The sequence below is a fragment of the Pogona vitticeps genome, chromosome 9 (genome assembly GCF_051106095.1).
Source record: "Pogona vitticeps strain Pit_001003342236 chromosome 9, PviZW2.1, whole genome shotgun sequence".
Taxonomy (NCBI): Eukaryota; Metazoa; Chordata; class Lepidosauria; order Squamata; family Agamidae; genus Pogona; species Pogona vitticeps.
Window position 1 is genome coordinate 3,404,302 of NC_135791.1, and position 14,963 is coordinate 3,419,264.

At 46.3% G+C, this 14,963-nt stretch overlaps 1 protein-coding gene across 2 annotated transcripts; it reads left to right on the forward strand.

Annotated features, from left to right (window-relative positions):
* Positions 1-6,674: 6,674 nt before the first annotated feature.
* Positions 6,675-14,333, forward strand: TEKT2 (tektin 2). 2 transcript variants are annotated; one of them, XM_020808877.3, is made up of 10 exons: positions 6,675-6,810; positions 8,085-8,252; positions 8,732-8,857; positions 9,426-9,631; positions 9,800-9,943; positions 11,177-11,291; positions 12,578-12,685; positions 12,833-12,976; positions 13,350-13,429; positions 13,912-14,333. In XM_020808877.3, the coding sequence occupies exons 2-10, from the start codon at positions 8,097-8,099 to the stop codon at positions 14,123-14,125; spliced, it is 1,293 nt and encodes a 430-aa protein (XP_020664536.3). In that variant the 5' UTR covers positions 6,675-6,810; positions 8,085-8,096; the 3' UTR covers positions 14,126-14,333. The 2 variants fall into 2 exon arrangements, with proteins under 2 accessions (XP_020664536.3, XP_020664535.3); XM_020808876.3 differs by having other exon boundaries at positions 8,088-8,252.
* The last annotated feature ends 630 nt before the right edge of the window (positions 14,334-14,963 follow it).

Below are 14,963 nucleotides of genomic sequence, written 5' to 3' on the forward strand. Positions count from 1 at the left end.
GTCATGTCCGACTCTAGGGCGCGGTGTTCATCTCCGTTTCCAAGCCATAGAGTGAGCGATTTTGTCCGAAGACAGTTTTCATGGTCACGTGGCCAGCACGACTAGACAACAAGTTCTTGAATCCAAAACAGCATGAAATGTGTTCTCTAACATTTATGTCGCAGTCCACGTAGCAGCTCACACAGCCCTACTCAACATATGTACTGTAGCAGGAATTGTACTAACAGACGGGTGTCTTTGGATTTAGTTCCACTCTTGCCATGCGGCATTCTCTCCGAGGGTGTCAAAACAGCCTTTTGTCAGCCGAAGATCCCTGTAGGAGGCAGGAGTGCCTTTTGCTCCATCTTGGTCTTTCCTTTTCAAATGGAGATGATGTCCATGTATGAGAATCTTCGCAAGAAACAGTAGAACATCACCCCCTGCAATTCACCCTTTCTGAATACCATTTTCCTTGCCTCCGTTCCAGACCTGCTGGAGGTAGGCAAGTAGTGGCCTGTGTTGCTAAAGATACCGTTAACAAGTACAGCTACTGAAATGTAAGAATGAAATGCAACAAAGGCTGGAATTTTTTAAAGCACTCCACCCCTGCGTGAACATTTATGTGTTTGGCAGCCTTTTTCTTATCTGAGCAGAAGTTTTAGCTGAAATAGACATTGGAAAACATGGGAGATCCAAAGAGTGGGTAAAATGCAGTCAGAGTGATGGACTTGTTCTTTAAATATGGCAGGTGTGCTTCACTAGATCACGATCCATACAGGGCGTCAGAAACATTTCAATTATATTTTTTTTCTGAATCATTTTCTTCTGGGAAAAAGTGAATTTCCAAAGAAAAATGTTTTTCTAACTTTATCATGAAATTGACCATCCCTGCCTTCTTTCGGCCCAATTCTCTTCGGGACTCAAGTTTTTGCTTGGTTTTCAGGATGTTTGCACTCCAGTTGGATATATGGATACTTCAGAAAGATCTCTGGTTCGCTTGAATGTGAATTCTCGTTGACACATCACTCTCCGGTGGGGAGAGAAGGCCGTGTGTTAAAACTATACCTGCATTTTGGCATTTCATCAGATCTGAGAAGTGGGTTCAAGTGCCCATTCTGACGAATCCAGGTCTCCCCCACTGCATATTGAAAAGAAAAATAAAAAAAATAGGATGCAGCACAGCCCTGTGGCTGAAGCCAGTGTTGTGTTACACAACATTGCTTGTTGAGCCGTGACTTTGTGGGGACCGAGGCTTTCTTCATTGAACAGAAGGATTTTCTAAGATGCTGTAGTCGTGAGCCCTGGCCATTTTGTCCTTGGCATGGATGGATGGAAGGACTGTTGTAAGGAGCAGGCGGAGGTAGCTTTGAGTGAGTGAGTGAGTGAGTGAGTGAGAGAGAGAGAGAGAGAGAGTGTGTAGAGGGGGGGGCTCTCTCTTGCAACAGTTGGCTTTGCAGGTAGGAGAGTTGCATCTGCAGTACATATGACTAAAATACAGGTGTCTTGTTTTCCCATATCAGCATATAGTGGGGGGCCTTCCTTACCCAATGAATGCATCTGTGGTGAAAGGGGCCCATGCCTATTTGTCACTGATGCAGCAGACGGATGGTTCGTTCAAGGTTTTCCTGTGTGGGACGTGTATCAATGAAGAAAATATTTGTGTGGGAAGGAAACAGCCCTGAAAGGTTCCATCGGTAACGAGATAGTCAACTGTATGAAGAAGGTAGTAAAGTATTAGCATCTTCTCCCTGTGAGTTTATGCATCGCTAAGGGGACAAACGGAGGCACCATCCTGAAGACATTCCGTAGGCTGTGGCTCCATCCAGGGTGGAGGTCTCCACCGGGCAGTTGGTCTGCTGTAAGTAATATATAGAGGACTAGATCGGTGAGGCTCTGTGGTCATTTTTGTGGGGAGTTGCATTGGTTGATGGCAGGGCTGTTCTGTGTGCCATTGCTATGACTCAATTTGCTGAGAATGCAGCTGTAGGCCTGGTTTATTTTCATGTTCCGTGAACATGTCGGTGTTGCACTTAAGCTAAGACCTTTGGTGTGAAACTCCTCACAGTTTCCTCTTTGTTTGTGGGGTACTGCCATTTTGCATAGAATGTGCTCAAAATTTCTTTTAGGTGTCCTTTCCCCCCCCCCCCTTCTTCTTTTTTTATTTTTATTTTGTTCAAGCCTTCCTACAGGTGAATAGATGGGGGCGGCAAGTGCATTTGGTAAAAGCCTTTACAATTTTTACTTTTTAAACCACCTTGACCGTGTGTGCCTCTTTGTATTGCAAATGTGAGCTGCAACAATGTGGGAAGAGGGTGGGAGGGTTGGTTTATATGAAATATAAATATAAAATATATATATGAAACAAATCTGTATTTCAATATGTTTTTAAAAATGCAATTCTCTTAACCCCAAAGCGACGTGTCCTCTCCTCCTCCACCTTTCACCCAGCCAAGTTTTAACTGCCCTTGCCAAAATTTCTTAGTTGTCCTCACATTTTCTTCCAGTTGGTTTATTTTCAGCCTGTTGTCATATTCACTATTTTCCACTTGATCACGTAGTTGTCCACATTATTCTGCGTTGCATTGGCTCCTAACACACTTGTTTGAAAGAGGCTTTCAAGATAAAACCGGTCTTGCTTATTTACGGCCAGGCCCTCTTCAACTGACATGAGAGCCCATGTTGGTTTTGGTGGCATAAAAGTGCCCAGTCGTCCAACGAGGGTAGAGCTGGTTGGTCAGAGTTGTCTCTTCAATTGCAGTCTGATGTCCAAGGACCAACCATTCTGAGAGAATTACCCAAGCCCACGTTGCCAAAATATATATTGTCAATTAAAAAATAAATTATCTTAACCACTTTTCCAGTTCTGGAAGATGGGAGCACTGAAGTGAAAAGATGATTGTGTTTTTTTAAAAAAAATATGAAAATACAGTGGTGCCTCACTAGACAGTTATCCCGCATGACAGTTTTTTCGCTAGACATTGACTTTTTGCAATCGCTATAGCGATTTGCAAAACAGTGATTCCTATGGGGGAATTTCGCTGGACAGTGTTTGGTCCCTGCTTCGCAAACCAATTTTCGCTAGACAACGATTTTGACAGCTCCCTCCGCGCTCGCAAAACAGGGGTTTTCGGGACCTAAGCTTCACAAGACAGCTATTTAAACAGCTGATAGGCAGTTCGCAAAGTGTCTTTCCTATGGCCGATCTTTGCTAGACAACGACGATTCTTCCCCATTGGAACGCATTAAACAGGTTTCAGTGCATTCCAATGGGGAAATGCTTTTCGCTACACGATGACTTCGCTAAACAGCGATTTCAGTGGAACGGATTATTGTCTAGCGAGGCACCACTGTATTGAAATTCACATGGGCTTGCAGTAGAAATCCCAATGTTGTCTGCTACCAAGGGAGTAGCCGTGGCATGAGGCTTACTGTCTGCGTGCCCTATGGGGCATCGGCAGAGGGGGTGTCTGGCACAGAAGAGGAGCAAGGAGGCGAAAGACTGGCCTTTCTCCCTAGACGTCTCTCCTGCCCCACAGTGCTGTTGGCCCTTCTGTGCAGTAGAGTCGAGGCAGGATGACGCTTGGGTCTGGGAGTTGGGAGAGGGGTGACGTGGTGCCTTTGCCCAACAAGTTGGCTACCACCACGCGATGTGGGGTGTCGTGTTGTACCAGGAAATGCAGCGCCCGAGGCATTCCGTCCCCGTGTCTTGAAGGGCCCGGTTTAGATTCAGAAATGGCCGTAGAGGTTCTCTGAAGGGATGAGCGAGGCCTGTTCGGACGGCCACGTTCAGACTCATTCAGAGTTCTGCCTTTTTGGGTCAATCCGCCGTGTGACGAAACTTCTGGTCATACCTGTCAATTTGTTCAAGTTACACTCTTATGTTCTCGTCTGTTGTTTCTGTTGCTTACAAGTCTGTAACCATACTAAATTCAGTCATGAAACTCCTGAGCCAAATCGGTCCCCAAAGTTGTTTTTCTGTAACAGATTCCACTCCTTTCGTGTCTTGATATATATACATATACATATATATATATATATATTTTGGTCCATTTTCTCTATACTGGAAGGACTCTACATTGTGTTTTTTTTTTAAGTAAAACAATGACTTAGTGTTGCTTTGCTTCAGTTTGAAGTGTAACTTTCACTAATAACGGCAATAAATACGCTTTGCTCCAGACCTGAACTTTGTGTCAAAACTTTGATCATAGTCTCTCTTTGGGGTGGGAATGTGCATGTATTCCATTTCCCTTCACACTTCCGTTTCTGTCTTGTGATATTTGTTGCTTCTCCAGACTTTGCCACTCTGCTTCATTCGGTGGGGTTTTTTTTGGTTTGTTTGTTTGTTTGGTTAGTTGGTTGGTTTTTTTGCTTTTTTAAAAAGTTTCTGGCCATCATAGATGTGATTAGACTTGGAAAGATATAAGCAACCTTCTGCTGAAGATTCCTAAGCTTCTTTAACTTCTCATTGGGAGGGTCACCTGCCGGTGCGTTTTGGGTCACTTCTACGCCGATTCCAAGAAAGATGGGGGGCTCCTTCATTGTCCCTTCGAACGGTTTACAAGTACGCAACAAGCGATTTGAGACGGACACAGGCATGGCTCGAAACACCCGCTGCAGTCCTGTTCCAGACACACACACACCCCGCTTGGTTTCAAACCTGGTTGCCCCAGAATATATGCCTGTGGGGGCCTCGCAGGGAGTGCAGCTTGGAAGAGCAGATGGAAGAAGCAAACTTTTTGGTCTGAGATGCGGCTCGGCGTGGGACCCATCCCAGCGCTTCTCTGGGCCGAGTCACTCCCTCTCCGTACACGGTCCTGTTTGTCTCAAAAAAAAAAGGTCTGTCCATAATCCATGCTTGTGGGTGGTCTGGTTGAGATCCAGGCTTCTGTCTCACGCTTTGGTCAGGTTAATACATCCCAGTGGGTTCGTCGTTGATCGTGGCCTACGGTGACAAAGGAACTCCGCAACAGCTACACTCTCCCTGTTTCCGACAGAGCACAAGTGTGATCCGGTTGGTTTGGGGCCTGAAGCCAATTCGAAAGAGGGCCCCTGCAGAAGTATCTTAAAAGTATGTGTGTGTGAGAGAGAGGGGGGGGTCTGTTGCCTAGAGGCACACAGCACTGTGACCCTCTGAACTAAAACTCATGCATGAGCTCTACAATTGGGTTTACCTTTGTATGCAGCCTTCCTTCCTCAACCTGAGAGAGAGAAAAGCTACTCAAAATCAGAATGGAAATATTCTTTTCCTGTATTATTGCATCTTCCAGACTCTCCCAGACAGTGTGGGGCAGGCTGGCTGGGGGATTCTGGGAACTGTAATTCATGAAAGGAACTTTTCCTTGTTTCTCTAGGATCTCAGGCACAAGGTCTTTCTTATACCTTTCTGCCTGATTAACCCGAGATAAAACCTGTGTGCGCAAAGTATGGATTTTATGGCTGAGGTCTTGTTTCTCCTTAAGTCTAAAAGGACCCAGATGCTGGAAAATCAAGAGGGACATTTTTTAAGAAAAAATGTCTGATTCACACATGACCTCAGGCAACCAGGCAAGAGAGATCTGCGGTACCTGTGACTCCTTCCCAAGGCCTAATTGAACAACTGTAATTAATACAGTGGTGCCCCGTATAGCGAGGTTAATCCGTTCCGGATTAACCTTCGCTATACGAAAACATCGCTGTGCGGGTAAGCAAAGCCTATTGGAACGCATTAAACTTAGTTTAATGCGTTCCAATAAGCGTGGAAACTTACCCCTCCAGCGATGTTTTCGCTCCGGTGGCCATTTTGGAGCTGCCGATCAGCTGATCGGCGGCTCCAAAATGGCCGCCGGAGGCCCCAATCGTCGCAAAGCGAGTGCGGCAATTGGGGCTGATCCGTATAGCGATCCCCAAAAAGGGATTGCTATACGGATTCTTCGTTAAACGGTGCACTCGTTAAGCGAGGCACCACTGTAATTGCATGCTGTCAAGTCAATTCTGACTTATGGTAACTCTTTTTCAGGGTTTTCTAGGTAGAGGATACCCAGAAAGGCGTCATTCCTTTCTTCTGGAAGTTCCCTGCTTGCCATGCCCCGTCTCCCAGAAGGAAAAGTATACCCACTAAACTGGCAGGAGATTGAGACAGTTTATAATGCACTCAGTACCATCATATACAGGAGGGCCACAGTATCTGCAGGGAGTTGGTTCCAAGCTGCCCCACCCCACCCCCCGTGGATACCGGAAACGACAAAAGTATCAAATACAATACATTGCATGGTCTCTGGCTTCCTCCAGTGTCCAGTTATGGGGAATACACCCTCAAAATACACATATAAATACATATTTCGGGGGGGGGGGGTTATTTAGTATTTTCAGGCAGTGGATAAGTGAATCAGTGGATACTGTGGATACTGATCCCACAGATAGGGGAGTCCTACTGTACACAAAAATAGAAAGCCTATTCAATGGATTTAAAACATGAACACAAGCAAGGGCCTAGGATTTAGCTGAGGATAGAAGTGTGGACCACCAGAGACCATTATAAATGCCACTCTTGGGCAGGAGCATCTCTCTCCAACTTTGGTCACACCTTGCAACCTCTTGCATGGGTCCACAGCCTCCACGGTTAATGCTCCAGCGTTTGGGTCCTTCCTTTTCCTTTGAACATCTCTGGGTTGCCATGGCTGTCTCCCCCTCCCTCTCTTGTCAACATTCCCAGGAGGATTCTTTCCGCCAAGCTTCTAAGCAAGAATGGCTGCCCAGCAACAGCATGAAGCGTACTTAGCAACTGGGCAGATAACATAGAGGCAGCTGTCGGGAGCCAAGGCCGTGCGGAGGACCGGCAGGGAAAGAGAGGTGGTGAGTTAATGGAGTTGTTGAGCCGGTGGGGGTGGGATTTGCTGTTTCTGTACAAGAACCCCCATTAGCCTTGAGCTTGCTTTGTATCATCTTTCTCTTCTGCCCCCCATCCTGATCCTTTTATCTTAAATAGAATTAGCACCCTTATTATCTTCTCTTCTCTGTCACATTGAACAACAGACAAAGAAAGGTTAGCAAGCCCAGCTGTTTCCACCATTTTTCTTTCCCTTTTACCAGACCTTCTGAAATCCTATCCAGGCTGCCACAAGAATATGTACGATTAGAATTGACCTTCGTTTTTACAGGGCAGGGCGGTTTTTCTCCATCGCTCAGCACTTCCATGTGCGGGATTGAGAACCCATATTAAACCACCTGCAGATGAAACGGGGCTCTTTAAACTTAGCCCGGCGGTAGGCAGATGCAACAAATGTAGAAAGGAGGAGACAGAAAGAGTTTTCTTTGGAAAATGGATCCATCCCCCTTGGAAAGCTTGGGTGTTTCATAACATGAAACCTTCAGTGAGCCTCCTGAATTCTCACTCTTGCCAATATTTACATGCTTTATTGGGTGGGATTAACGAATTGGAACGTTCATGATCAATTTCCATGAAAACATGCCAGTTAGGAAAGGCCCTCGTTAGTTGGTGTTGGTCTTAAAACTGCTTTTGTAGCCCATCACTGTGCCTCCAATCCTGTTGTCTTATTTTTTAACCACAACATATCTGTTAAGAAGGAAATGACAAGGGAGCTGCGTGATGCTTTTGAGTCATTAACAGTAAGCATCGTCCGCTTGGAACCATCTTCAGTATCAAAGTGTAAACGGAAGACCAAGTAAATTTAGTCTCTGCTATAGATGAGGGGATCCTTGTGTTTGGAACCATAAATTCATAGAATCATGGAGTTGGAAGGAACCTATAAGGCCACCCCCTGCTCAATGCAGGAATCCAAATCAAAGCAGATTTGACAGAGGGTTACTCAATTTTCTCTTGAAGGCCTCCAGTGTTGGAGTGCTCACCACCTCCTGAAGTCATGGGTTCCATTATCGTAACTCTCTAATAGTTAAGAATTCCCCCCCCCCCCGAGATTCAGCCTAAATCTGTCTTGTTGTAGCTTGAGCCCATTGTTACGTGCCCTGCACTTGGGGATGATCGAGGACAGATCCTGCCCCTCCTCTGTAGGACTACCTTTCAAGTACAGTATTTGAAAAGGATTTAGGATTCTTAGGTGATGTAAACATGCCTGATGGACTTCTTTTTTTAAAAAAAATTATCTCAGCAGGAAGCGGCCATGGCCACTCTGAGCTTAAAGCCGGGCCAGAGGTTCACCCTTCCGGACTGGCATACCAACCTTGACCTCCTGTCGACCAACGCTGAGCGGCAGCGCTTCGCTTCCCACCAGATCAGGCAGGAGGGCCGGATCTTACGCAACGAAACCAATAACCAGGTGGGTACCTCCCTTAAGGCCTATGCAAATAGAACCTCTTGAGAAGCAGGAACTCCTTAATTGCAAAAATAGGTTTATTCATTGCAACAGATGTAGTTCGCACATCCCAGAGCTTGCAAATTAGCTTCCTTATTTTCTCCCGTGATTGTTGAATTTGCAAGGAAGATTGATCAGAGATAAAACCCCTGCTGGAAGCATGTCTCTGAATTAGCAATATGTTTTCTGCTTCGATTATGTGTGGTTTTAAAATGTGCTCATCAACTTTCTCCCACCCCAAACAGACAGAAACGAATTTGGGTCAGGCATTTCAAGGCGAGGGAAGGCAGCTAAAGGAGAATAGCCAAAACATCAAAAGTAATTTTGACTTTTGGCCGCCTGGATCTGCATATCACCTGTGGGCCACTCATAACAGATGAGAAATCATTATTCTCCAACATCCCTCCCCCACCCTCACCCCTGCATCCCTCTTTTGTCTCCAGACAAAATGGGATGAGCACGACAACCGCACGCGTCTTAATGAGCGGATCGACTGTGTGAACCGATGGAAGGAAACGCTGGACAAAGCCCTTACTGATATTGACACAGAAATCAATGCTTTGACTCAGGTAGGTGTGCACGCAACACCCCGGCCTCTATACCTGGTGCTGTGTATTCTCCAAATCTCAGTAGCTGGTAGTACTGTATCAGGTGTCAACTCAGGAGATGTAGCATCTGTTGTCTCTCTCTATAGATGGAGACATGCCTGTCACTGAGTGGACCCTCCATTATCCTGTATTGAAGTATATGGCTCCTACTTTGGCCAGGAGCAGAAGCGCCCAGAAACAGGGTAAACCCACCTGTCAGGAAACCTAAAGGTGGTGTTTCATCATGACACATCACATTAAAACAATCTTATTGGACCTAATTTAGAGCATTATCTAGTGGGTAGAGGAAGATGCCATCCTTAGTAAGGTGTAATCCCAATGCCTGTTGATCTGTTGACCATATCTAACAATGACCTGTTGACCTTGTCCAACAATGACCTGTTGACTTTATCCAAGTCTTGGAATCTCACTCCAAAAGATTCCTGGTAGAAGCAAGTTCATGTTGTCTATTGTGCTGGTCCCAGTCTCCAGAGAGGGAGAAGGGTGATGTCCATCCTCTCACCTTTCCTGGATTCCCCCCCCCCTTCAGATGAAGGAGCAGGCCGAGCGGGCCCTTCAGGCAAAGAACTTGCCCCTAGACGTGGCTATTGAAAACCTCACTCTTCGGGAGAGCCGCCGAGCCATTGACGTGGTGAGAGACCCCGTGGAGGAAGAGCTGCACAAAGAGGTGGAGGTGATCGATGCCACCAAGCGAGACCTTCAGCAGAAAGTGAGCGAGGCCTTTGAGCAGCTCTGGTGAGTCGAGGGGGCCCCGTGGTCTTAACTCGCCCTCTTCATGGAATGACTTCAGCCTCCAGGTTGGTTTGAAAACCTGCAGGATGATGTGGTGGTGGTGGCGTGGGGATCTTCCTAGTGGCTCAAAATGGTGACCTCCCCCCCCCCTCTTTTTTAATTCACCCCCAGCCTATTGCAGGAGGCCCGCCAGCAGCTGAACATGGACCACCGGGGGAAGATGGAGGCCCTGGAGATTGACCGGACCTGCGTTTCTCTCAATGTCAATTCTCCCAATATCTCATACAAAGTCAATCCCACCCGAGTGCCTGTCGGGTAAGAGTTAGGCCATGTTCACGAACCTTCACAAGAACTTGACTGTTTCTCCCTTCCACTCGCCTCTATTTTCCCCTAGACGGATAGTTTGCAAGGGTTACAATTATCTGCGAGTCCTGTTCTTGCATTAATTATTATTATTATTTACTACTACTACTACTACTACTACTACTACTACTACTACTACTACTACTACTACTACTATACTAACCCAAATACTTGTAACACAATTAGGGCTGGCTTTAGTTCTTTATTAAAATCTGTATTGTTGAGATGAAGTCATAATCAGTCTCTCTTTCCTTGAAGAAAGTGAGACACAAGTCTAAGAACATGTACTTTAAGTAAAATACTGATTTCACCTAAAATCCACCTCCCCGCCCCTATTTCTTCTGCTTGATAATTTGAAGGCAGATAAGTAGCTAAACCCCACCCGAGCAACCTTCTTTTCTAGGGAGTATTGGAGTATAAATGCTGTGAACCCTTCTCCTATGTGTGTGCAAGACTGTGGGTGTAAATATAAATAAAACTTTTGCCAAATTTCTGTTAAGAAAATAAACACACACACACAACAAAAGTAATGTAGTGATTCCTCTCCTCCCACGTCTGGTTGCACACCTGGTTTTGCAGGGTTTGTGGCTAAGCATGTGTAGGAGAGCTTGCTGGGGGGGGGGGAGACAGGATTGCCTTTACACCACCCTTACACATATTTTTAAAGTGAAATATTTAAGAGCCTCATGGTGCTGTCGTTAAACTGCAGTACTGCAATCAAGCCTCTGCTCATGACTTGAATTCAATCTGGCTGGCTCGAAGTTGACTCAGCCTTCAATCTTGCCGAGGTCGGTAAACTTGGAATACCCAGCTGGCTGGCAAGGGCAATGCCTAGCCTGCATAACTAAATTGTAAACTGTCCAGAGAGTGTTTTAAGCACTATGGGGCAGTATATAAACAGAACCCTTTTTACACAGTCTTGAAAATAAACAGTATTCTGTCCCTTATGTCATTGATACATTATAAATTCCCGGGGTCCTGTTTCTAAAACACTTCAATTCTGAGGAGGTGTTTATACTCCTTAGAATTCATACAGGTTAGAATTTATACAGCATTCATTCATGTTTCATCTGTAGAGAGCACCCACTTAATGGCCTTCTAAAGGGTGCTGCTGGAGGGGATGAGAGTGAGCAGGCCAGACTAATTCTAAACCACCAGACCAGCTATTATGTTGGACTCTCGCAGATCCATCACTCCCGAACAGTGGGACCAATTCAGCCAGTACAACAAGGACCGAGCAGAGGCAGAATTGAAAGCAGCCGCCGAATTACGGGAAGCCATCGCCCTCACCATTGCCCAGGTAAAGCACGCAGATTCCCATGGGCTTATAAGGAGCCACTCTATTGAGTCAAGGAGCCAGTCAATTCATTAATTTTTTTTCTTGTGATATTATCTGTGTACAGAGATGAGTCTGGAAGCTGCAGGTGCTCTGAATGATAGCCACACACACACACACACACCCCTTAACTCCGAAAAGAGAGGCAGCTGGATCTGTCACTATCAGCCAGTGAGAAGCAGCCTTTTTGTGGTGCTAATGGCTCTTGACTGCCCGTTCAAGACCAAACAACCCTGAAATACCTCACAGGGTATAGTTAAAACTCGACATAGTATTCCTGGGTGAATCCATTTCTTCCCTAACTACTGTGAAGATTGCAACTAAGTTCAGAGGAAGAGGAAAGTCTCTGTGTGTGGAGGGTGGGGGTTATACAATGTCATATACCCTGGTGTTTATTTATTTATTGGATTTCTATCCTGCCCATCTAGACCAAAGGTCTACTCTGTTCAAAATATCCTGGGCTCTTAAGTCTGTAAACCCTTGCTTCACTGCATCACTGGATATTATAAGCATCTTATTGTGTAAGGAAACAAATCCATAGGTAGAGGTTTCGTTTTTTTCACTGTTCTACACCTTATAAGTGTGAAGACCTACTTATAAGTTTGAAGTACCCAGCTTGCTGGGGGGGCAATGTGTAGCCTGTATAATTAAAATTGTAAACCGCCCGGAGAGTGCTTGTAGCGCTATGGGGCGGTATATAAGTCCAATAAATAAATAAATTATGTGATCAAGGCAATTCATATTAAATTCTTCAAAAATTTGAACTCTCTCCTCAAACCAATTCCCCCATTTGAAGGGAGCTTCATATAGTGAAACACAATAAGCAGCAAAGTGTTTGTGCTCCTAAGAACAGTCCTCATAGCCAAAACTCCAAGGAGAATCTGAAAATGTTGATGTGTGTCAACAAATCAGTTCTAGAAGTGATCATCTTGGCCAGAAACAGGTCTTTCGTAAACATTACGGGTCCTGATTGCCCAATACAAGTACTCCAGAAGAGTTACGGTTGTCTCAGATATTGCCATGGACCCTATTAATCAGAAAGTACTGGTAGTTTTGACACAGTGAGCCTTTCCTACAATAGTGATTATAGCAGTCTTATGTATTCTAGAAACTTTTGGACAATGCCTGTGAAGTGTAATGCCTTTGTTATACTATGTTCAACGGTTACTGGAAGGTCCGTCTTTCCAGTATTTTTAGCTGGAAATGTTTAACTGCCTGCATTTTTAACATTTGTTCTTCCTGACTCCCAGACGGACAATGAACTGGAAGGCCAGCGCGTAGCCACGGAATTTGCCTTCCGGAAGAGGATTCACGAGTTGGAGAAGGCCCTTGATGAACTGAGGTGGCAGGAAAAAAATGTTAGTCTTTACAGGGGTGCGCGAGGCTTGGGAAAATCTTATCGGATGAGTCGGTGGGAAGTGTAGATTTTCCTCCGATGTGGAGGTCTTAGTGACAACCATCCATTCCCCCACCCCACCCTTCCTGTGTATTTCTGATTTCCTCAGATTCTGGAAGAAATTGCTGACATGGAAGAGGACATCCGACGTCTGGAAGAAGACCTCCGGCGGAAGGTGTGGAACCTAAAACTGGCCCACACCCGCCTGGAGACCCGGACGTACCGTCCTAACATGGAACTTTGCCGTGACCAGGTAGGACAAGCCTCGAGGAGAATCTGCCGGTTGCGCTTAGGTTGAGAGTTTGCCAAGACCAAGCAGTTGTATATGAACCGCAAGGGGGAGGAAGAGAGAGACAAAAAGGAATATACAATGTTGTGGGAGGCTGGTGGGCTGTGTCTCTTGAGGTTCTTGTGGGGTCATTCAACCATTTCATCCACTACCTGTTGGTGGCGTCCATTCATGTCCACAATCCATTGTCTTATAGAGACACGGGGAGATTTGCTGGCTCTCGGAGGTTTTCACAGAAGCCTGCCCTGGGGGTGGGGTAAAAGCTGACTGGGGTGCAATCATGTTTTATGGACAAGATTTGGGATTTGTTTATTCGGGTGAGGCTTTCCTGTCTTAGGCTCAGCATGGATTGACAGATGAGGTCCACCAGTTGGAAGGCACCATCGCGGCTCTGAAACAGAAACTGGCACAGTCACAGTATGTTCCTCTATCCCCCCCCAAAAAACCCTTTTAATGGTGAGAAGGGAATTGGGCCAGTTTTATCATGGCTGCTTTGAACAGCCAGAGGTTCCTTTTAAGAGACAGCTTTGCACCTTTGGGGCACCCAGATGTTTTACCTATAACTCCTGTCAGTCCCAACCAGCAAGGCAGTCACAAGAGATTATGGGGTGGTGGTGGTTTATAGCCCAAAATTATCTTGATTGTCAAAGGTCTGTCGGCTCTGGGTTATAGGATGATTCACCCAGGACATGTAGGCCTTTGACCCTAAATCCTGAAGGATTGGTGAAAAGAACGTTCCCATCTATGACCCCTTAGTGGGAGAATCAGGAGTTTTTCTCCCCCATGGCTGAAAACAACTTTCAGTGACATCCTGTAGCAACCCTGGAGGGCAAAAGTTCGGTTTAATTTCGAATATAAATGCGTCGAACCCTGGTTGATCTCTCCTTGGCTTTTGGCAGGGATGCTCTGGATGCGCTCTACAAGCATCTGTCCCGCATCCAGACCGACATTGGCTACAAAGCCAACTCCCTGCTCCTGGATAACAAGTGCATGGATGGCAGGCGGAAGCTGACCGTCCCCGCCGAGAAGTTTGTGCCCGAGGTCGACACCTTCAACCGAACCACCAACCGCACCCTCTCGCCCCTCAAGAGCCGGCAGCTGGAGCTGGCGTAACGGGACGGCGTGGGACGCGGCCGTCCTTCAAGTGACTCTCTTTGGGAAGAGGGGCGTATCCCAGCCCCTACCCGTTGACTCGTCCCCTGTGCGGTGGCAACACCTCCATTGAGTTCCCATGACTTGAATTGCCTCCTTTGTTTTGACTCTTGTAGCTTTAAAACTCCAAAAGAAATACAGTACTTGAATAAATGAACCTGGAGCTCAATCTGTCCTCTCTCTCTAGCTGCAGATGTCGTGTGACCTGGGTGTGAAATATTTCTGACGCGGGACATTCTTTTGAGCCCAGAATGGTGGCTCCTAAGAACACTTTGGTGTCTTGATGGCGCCCCAAAACCTTCTGGGGTGGCCCTTGCGCCCGTCCGTCCGTCTCTCCCAGTTCGGTCTCCTCTGCGAGGGTGGTGGGGGTTGAGGGGTTAGGGTTGGGGGTGTCAGGAAGCCTCTTGCAGCCACCGGGGCGGCAGGAGATGAAATGTGCCCACGAAATCGGCTGCAGCCGTAACGGGATGGAAAGAGGAAGGACGCTGTGCCTGCCCGGGACGAAACGCTCCAGAACCCAAATTCAGAAATGGGCCGGGCTCTTTTTCTGGGAAAGATGCTCCCCGAGGAGGGGGCCGTCCTGCTCACGACAGGTTTTTGAGAGGGGCTGCCATGGCCAAAGCTTTGGGTTGACCCAAAGGCAGTTCAGACCCTTTCCTCTCTCTATGTGTGTGTTTTGTTTTTTGCTGCTTGTTTCTCTGATGGATGAATTCCCCCCCCCCACACACACATTCCTTCCTACCTTCCTTTTATACATACACATTTAATTTGATTATTTTTTCATTTCATTTATGTTTTG